Raw genomic sequence first — 7,978 nt, 5'->3', positions numbered from 1 at the left:
TGTCCAGCTCAGACCCTGTAAGAAAGGCAAGTTCACCTCATGGTCAGGCAAGTGGTGCCTCTCTTGAATTGGACCTTACCTTGCAGAGGGCAGAGATTTGTCCTAAACTGGCTGCCATATTCACAGATAGGCAGGATTCCTCTTACCCATCCAGAGATGTGTTCGTCTGATGAGCTTCTCCTGTTTCTCTCCTGCACTAGGGATTCATGGATATTGACCTGACCAAATTCAAGGAGAGCGGAGCTAACGTAACTGGCTTCCAGTTGGTGAATTACACGGATGCTGTTCCCGCCAGGATCATGCAGCAGTGGAGGAATAATGATGCCAGGGAGCATCCTCGTGTGGACTGGAAGAGGCCAAAGGCAAGTGGTATAAAAAACCCATTTAATTTAGGGTCCATTTGGCTCGGTTCAAGTTCTGCTTACCTCTTTGTGATCACGCAGAGCTCTCTCATCTCGCTCTGAAAACCTGTCAGTTAATATAATTATGAACATTATCTATTCCAGGTACCTCAACATTATCTAAATTTTACTAGGCCGTAGTTGCTGCCTGCTAAGAAATACACAAGTTAGTGTATTCACTCAGTCTCCCAGTTTTTATTCTCTTCTAAACTAAGGATTAAACATCTCATAATGTTCAGTATATAAAAAAGAAAAAGCCTCATTAACTCCTTAACCTTTGACTTGTTTACTAGATATCTGGTGGTAATAAAGTCTTTCCAGATGTTCTTTCTGAGCGTTTCAAATCAGTGTGTACAACAGAGGGGAAATATATTTTAATTCCTAACACAGAAGACCCTGAAGCTGTAGAAGGGCGGGCGGAGGAGAGAGTTGAGGTTTTTTTCTATCATCTGACATTTGAAAACAAATACACTTGTGACAAACACTCAGCAATAGAAATGTCAACTTTGGAAATATTACTTTAAGAAAGTTGCAAACAAATAAATCAGTAGGTGATCATAGGAAAAGGAACTAACTCTAATAGTTACTGTTCATGCCAAGAGTTTTACACTGGTTTCTGTGCAAGCTTCTGCTTGAATAAACTCATCTTTTGCAGAAATTTTGCACGTTGAAGTAGAGTTTTCAGGTCTCCACCTCTGACCAGAAAGAGTCACTTGTCACTTGATTTCACGTATCACACATTCACACTGTATAATGTATTCCTTGAAACTTCAGGTCAATGGTTCTAATTAAACACAAAGACTTGGATAACAGGTGAATGGCTTTTAAGACCAAGTCCTCTTCAGCAAGTGCAATCTGAATGCACATCAGGAGCGTCTCCTTCACTCCCCTGTCTTCTGGGAGAGAAGGCACCAACTTTTACAAGTCAACGGGACAGTAGTGATTACAGGGAGAAAGAGGCTGTTGAACTTCGTAGATGGAAGGATGAAAACAGAGCAAATAATCTGAAAAGTTACCATGAGGCAAACCAGCATAGCACGTCTGAGGTCAGCTCACCGTAACAGGTAATGTATGACTCTCTTCTCTTTCTAGTACACGTCGGCTCTAACATACGACGGGGTCCGGGTGATGGCTGAGGCATTTCAGAACCTGCGGAGGCAGCGGATCGACATCTCCCGTCGTGGCAATGCCGGGGACTGCCTTGCCAACCCAGCCGTGCCCTGGGGACAAGGCATCGACATCCAAAGAGCGCTGCAGCAGGTTTGAAACCCAAACAATGTGTCCACTGGAAGGACGGCTGAACATAGCCTGTGGGTGGGGAAAGAGGGGTGATTAGCAGCAGAAATGCTCAAACAAATAGTTTGGGGTGAGGAACTGATCCTTCCAGATTAGAGCCAGGTCTTCTAAAGACTTCAGGGGTGCATCCAGCAAACTGCTTTTCCTGGTACCATCCGATCTGTCCTTGCCTCCTCTGATGTCTGTTGAACTCCTGGGATGGAAAAGCCAAAATACTATCCCATAAAATCATGGGTCCCTATTTTTGTCTTCCCATTCCCAAGAGAGACTATATTTTTTGCAGGTCAGACCATATTTTTTGCTGCTCAGACTGTATTTTTTGCAGATCCTTCGACTCTGTGTGAACTCAGCTTCAGTTCCAGACTGCTAATGAAGCTTGAAACCATGTGAATTTTGTCTTATGTGTTGACTGTCATCAAAATGTTCTCAAAGCCCAGATTATAGCTTGTTTCATACTGTGAGGATTCGCAAAAGTCTTAATAACAGCCATTTAGATAGTTTGTTCCTTAAAGCTGATAATCTTACTTTTTCATCCTGCATAAAAATTTAGATCTTTGAATAAACAAAAATACTACATGAAACTTGCAGCAAGAGAGAAAAAGAATACACTCTTATCAAAGACTAAGAAAGGTAGAATATTTTAAAATTTCATTAAATTTCAAGACTGACATTCATTTCTAGCATTTTACTTTTTCAGGCAAAAATAGATGGATTCCTTGCAAATACTGCTAGTTCAGTGTTATCCAAATATAGCTTATTCCAGCTTCTTTCCTTAACTGTGAAGAAGGCAAGAGGAATAAAATTAATTTGGTTAATTTGCATCATATATAAATTTCCCCAGGTATTTTGTTTTGATTTGTTTTTTGCTTACTGGTAAACAACAATTCCTTTAAAACCAAATCTTGCATCTGATTTGATTTTATTGCTTGGATTCAGTTTGTTCCCAAGCCTGTCACTGACTTTCTGTATGACCTTGGGCAAATCACTGTCATAGCTTCTCCAAACCCTTATAATAAAATCAGCCTCCTTGATGCATTAGGGAGATCGGTTACCTAATAAACATGAAATACTTGCAAGTCTTCTGATGAGCAATAGGTTCTCAAGCATTTTCCTTTATTGAATTTTGAGAAGAGGATATCAAAATTAGACAGCTAGAAAATACAATTTCGGGATTGTTGGAAAATCTCCTCTGAAGTTTCCTCATCTCTTCATTAAAACAATTTCAAAAGTCTTAATTTTTCAACTGTAGTGACTTTGGGCAAAGAACATGAAGAGCCATTTGCAAAAGTTGTTTATTTACCATTGAAAAATTATAATTTTAAGAGGGTTTGACCAGTTCAGTTGTGATGGTCAAAATACAAAGCTCTGAAACATGCAGGGGAAGAAGTCTCCTAGGGAAATTTTAACTATGAATTTAGTAATCATCCAGCATTTAGTGTTGTAGCAAGAAAGAGGCAGATGCAAATAGAAGAACTTATGATTAGATTGAAGGTTTGAGTTATCCTTTCTATAAAGACTGAAAATTAGGGCAATTCTTACAGCTATTCACAGTATGCTTTCTCTTCACCTCCCATTTGCTAATGCCTAAATTTTATAAGCTGTTTAAAAGCAAAAAGTTTCTCTACTTATTTCTACTCAAATGTCTGGAATAAGCTCTTGAATTGCCTTATTTCTGTTTAGTGTAGGAAGGAGTCATGGATGGCAGGAGCAAAGAAGAAAAGCAATTTGAAACATTCTGCAATTTTTCAAAAACAGAGATCTAACACATTTTGGCAAAATGTATGCTTTTATTAAACAGAATTACTTTTTTGTCCAGGAAAATGCTCAGAAAGTATTACTTTAAACCAATACACTGGGGTTTCAGTTATACTTTGAAAAGATTCTGATAATTTTTGACAGATTTTTTTGTTAATGCCATTTGGTTACCACATCTAAGAAGCAGGTAGCTAGTCCCTAACCACTGACTAACTCTGTAAACCAGAAGGACACAATAACATCCTTCTGCTCCAGTTCTCCCAGCAAGGAGACACATGCACATGTCTTACACACAAATGTGCTTAAATGCTCCATGTCTCCAGTTGACTTTACTGGTGTTTAGCACTGTTGAAACCAGTCCTCACTGTATTTTGTAGTGATTCAGCGAGTCTCAGGGGATGGTAAATGATCGAACAGTTGTGCTGCATCCTTCAGCATGGATGGCAGAGATCCCTTTTCCCATTTCAGTGCCACATGGATATCACAGGATTAAAATTTCATTCATTCAGATAGAAGAAATTGATGCTGTACACCTGCCTTTTAGTGTATGTAAAGCTACAAAGCACAAGCACCTGTGACCTGAGCTTCAGAGTTGGTCAAAACCTGAAAAGAAAACCAAAGGGGCCATGAAAAAAGCAGACTTGGGAATGCTTAAGACAACGGTGCTTTTCCAGTGCATCTATCTTTTATGGGCATGTCGTGTCTCGTGAGAAGAGAAAAGCATGTTTCTCCAAATGTCACCAGGAATACCTCTTGACGTGAAGGAGCTTCAGAAAATACTGGCAGATGTTCATTTTCGTGACAAACCTTTGTGATAATAGCTGAAAAACAAACACAATTTAAGCAGATTAGCAGCAGGTTTCCTCCGTAATGATATGTCCTCATTTTTTCACCATGGGTCTTTATTCTGAGGATCTCAGAGTCCTTAAAATGACTGCTAAATACATGTTCCCATTTTGCATGTGGGAAGACTTCAGTTGCAAGGACAACTGATTTGTCCAAAGCAAGCAGAAAGGCTGAGAACAAACCTTTAATTCACAATCCAGTGCAGTTCCCCAGGTGGTCTCTATAGAGACCAAAATTTGCACTCCTTTTCCCATGTTCCTGGTCCCTGCTGCCTGGTCCACACACACTGTATGTGACTCCAGTCGGAAGCCCTTCTCCATGCTAGGCTGGGCATTTTTGCAGCAAGTCAAATGGCCATGTTGAGAGAAGTTAAGGATATGAGATGTGATGTGAGCAATGCTCTTCAGTTTGGCAGTGTTATCAGCAGAGATTTATGATTCAAAGTTTCCTATACAAATTTCATTTACAATACTAAATTGTCAGGTTTTATTAGGCTGGTGCAGAGGTAATTAAATTTGCTTGTTAACTGATAAACTCCTCTCTATCAAAAGATGGCAGCTGGGAACTGTGGCCACGGTTTCATATTTCCTCCAATACAGTTCTTGATTTGAACTGACAAATTCTTTACCAAATCCTGACTCCAGGTCAGATTTAGAAAATACAAAAAACCACAAAACCCAAGGAGTTCAGAGCTGATTTAGCTCACTGTCACATCCCAAGAGTTGATGAACTCACACGTGTGATCTAGGTCTTATGCATCGCTGAGCTCCGTAATAGACCACTAAGTTTTAAGAGAAAGGGTTTTTAAAAGAAGAAGTAGGTTAAGAGAATGGCTATGCATATGGCCAGGCATGCTGTAGAGAGTGAACCTAAGTGAAAGCCTAGTGTCGGATAGATGTCCTGTCTCCCCTGCATGGATCTGAGTGACGTGACTGCACTCTCCATCCTTCTTCCCCTCCTCTCTGACTACTGCCGAATCACCACCGTGTGAGATGCTGACCAATTTGCTTTCCTCATTGATATTTATGTCTTTAAGGTCCGTTTTGAAGGATTGTCTGGCAACGTTCAGTTTAACGAGAAGGGACGGAGGACCAACTACACCCTCCATGTGATTGAGATGAAACATGATGGGATCAGAAAGGTAAAGTAGAGAGCGACCTGAGATCCTGTGTCAGGCACCAGCCCAGTGTTCAAGTTACGGTGTGGCTAGGTCTCAAAAGACATTTCTGTCCATGAAAGCTTGCATGTGGAGTCACCACGAATGCATTCCCAGCTCTCTGCCTGAACAAAGCCAAACACTAGGGAGAACTCATGGTATATTACTAAAAAAACCCAACATATGCAAGGGAGCAAGTTATTAGGAGCAACAAGGGCATCTCCGCTATGGGGCAGGGATTTCCAGGATTGTAAAAGCTTGGCTGACTCAGCCTTGCTATTGGCAGGTGACATTCGCTCAGGCCCAGCTACAGGACTGTCTGTTTTGTGCTCTTCCACTTTTCTTTTCCAAGGATGAGGCAAGGATGAGCCAGGCAGAAACTGTGTAGTGAAGTGTAGGTGAACCCTTTATGTTGACCTAATTCTGCTCTCCTTGAAGTTACAAGTACTTTACCACTAACTGTGTCCTGATAGTTACACAGACATTTGTGCTGTTCTGGAGTCTTGATCTCTTTCTGTATCCCAGGCACTTAGAAAAATCTGGCCTTGTTCACGAGTGCCAAGCCCTTGAAACACTAATCCCTTTGAAAACCTGACCCCATGTGCTTATGTCCCACTTTAGCTACTACATATTTGAAGAACAAAGAATAACTCGGTTATTCTGTTGAAAAAGGAGAGCTACTAAATATTTTGGAATGGAGCATTCACTGGAATCCCTCTGCACTCCCTCAATCCCCTGAAAAATAAAATACTTGTTTGAAACTAAGAAAAACTACAAATAGCGAAAGTTCTACATTTACAGCCTCTATCCCCAGTTCATACTTACACCTGAGAGCAACCGTTATAATATCAGAGTCCACCACAGTCAAGCAAAAAAAGGCAAATTTCTTATTGAGAAGTAAGTGTCATTTTGAAGACATACAAAGTGGTCTTCCTCCTCTACGTGGTATTGATAAGAGGACAAATGCAGTATTATGTCCAGTTTGAGGCTCTGAACCTCAAGAAGTTGACAATCTGGAGAGAGTCTAGAGGAGAAGAAATGGAATGGCTAAACGTCTTGATTTTGCTGTGTATTTACTGACAGAAATGATATTTGTTTGGAAGACGTATGTCACTGCCACAATGCGTATTGTATTTTAGATCCACCAGGTTAGAGATACAAAACAAACATACGTGTCTCTATTTATGTTGCCCTAGGGCAGAACTTTGGAAGCTCTTTCCTCACTCTCCTTTCTTTTTGTCTGTGCATTGAAGAGAGATTTGAAGCCTGCATAGATTTTTTTTTCCTGAGCTGTTATGATCTCTAATCTCCCATCAGCCAGCTCCTGGTCGTGCCACATGTTAATACCCTTTCCCATTTACTGTGATAAGAAATTGTTTTCGCATGAGCAGAGCTCAGACAACTTCATACATGAGGAGATGGAAAACCTCTTATAAAATCAAGCCCTCAAAGTGGATAACCTCAATAATGATCTTCCTAGTGATACTTGATGGCACTCTGCTTTACCTGCAAGCAGTGATAGGTCAGCCCAAATCCCCGATGATTAATCAGCACAACTTAACATGAGAGTTCTTCCCATTACAACTGTTCAGTTTATTCATAACCCCAAACTTTTTGACACTGTCCAGGGTTGGGGTTTTTTTCTCACTTGATTTTTATGTCCTGTTGTCTCAACATGTCCTAAGAGTCAGACCCATGTTCATGCAGGCATTCAGTGCAGGATAGCATTTTATCACCCTGTAGCATCTGGACATGCCGCAGGCCTGTTCACCATTAGAAAAGTGTTCAGAAGTCACACGGGGGAAATGTGAACTCTTGGCATAGGGATGAGGCAGGGAATGGCAATAATCCCCCAGTACCGTGTGCTAAATGTTTTTACATGCATACAAGAACTCTGCTACTGTAGTGTATCATGCACATTATTTTCAGGCTGGAGGCCTGGTGGGATGGGGAAGTTCCTGCTCCCCCCAGCAAAAGACATCAAGAATCAGGAGAGGAGATCTCTAGTTGGGTGGGAACATACAGAAAGAGCTGATTCTGCTTGGATGACTCTGTTACCTTATCTTGGTTAATAGTACAAAGAGATATCAATGAGATATCCTGGGTTTGTATTCGGCAGATTGGTTATTGGAATGAAGATGAGAAGCTGGTTCCAGCAGCCATAGATACTCAAAGTGGCAATGAGTCCACAAGCCTCCAGAACAGGACTTACATAGTCACAACTATCCTAGTAAGTACTGTGACGTCTATCCCAGCTCTCCTTGTCTCCCATCTCCTTGATGTGCAGACTCCCTCTTCCCCCCTCGTGTGCCCTCCTTTGTACTATGTCATTTTTATAATAGCAATAACAATAATAATAATAATAATAACAGCACTTACTGTTTCCTGCCGGGTCCATAAAGGTATCTGAAAATTGCTGTGGCTAATTAAATAGGTATTAAAGAGCTCTCATGCTTAAGTGTAGAAAATACAAAAGATTATGACAAGATAGTAGAGGCATCAGCATAGGTAAATTAGAAACATT

At 40.8% G+C, this 7,978-nt stretch overlaps 1 protein-coding gene across 1 annotated transcript in view; it reads left to right on the top strand.

Annotated features, from left to right (window-relative positions):
• The first annotated feature begins 201 nt into the window (after positions 1-201).
• The window catches only part of GRIA1 (glutamate receptor, ionotropic, AMPA 1), a 45,342-nt gene continuing 37,565 nt past the window's right edge, over positions 202-7,978 (top strand). Inside the window, exons 1-4 of the mRNA XM_009697341.1 lie at positions 202-362; positions 1,494-1,661; positions 5,335-5,439; positions 7,574-7,684. Of these exons, the coding sequence (XP_009695643.1) occupies positions 207-362; positions 1,494-1,661; positions 5,335-5,439; positions 7,574-7,684 (540 nt within the window). The 5' untranslated portion in view covers positions 202-206. The remainder of the gene's footprint in view (positions 363-1,493; positions 1,662-5,334; positions 5,440-7,573; positions 7,685-7,978) is intronic.

The sequence above is a fragment of the Cariama cristata genome, unplaced genomic scaffold (assembly GCF_000690535.1).
Source record: "Cariama cristata isolate BGI_N322 unplaced genomic scaffold, ASM69053v1 scaffold9843, whole genome shotgun sequence".
NCBI classification, from domain to species: domain Eukaryota; kingdom Metazoa; phylum Chordata; class Aves; order Cariamiformes; family Cariamidae; genus Cariama; species Cariama cristata.
Note: the sequence above shows the minus strand (reverse complement) of the source record. Positions and strands in the feature narration are given on the sequence as shown.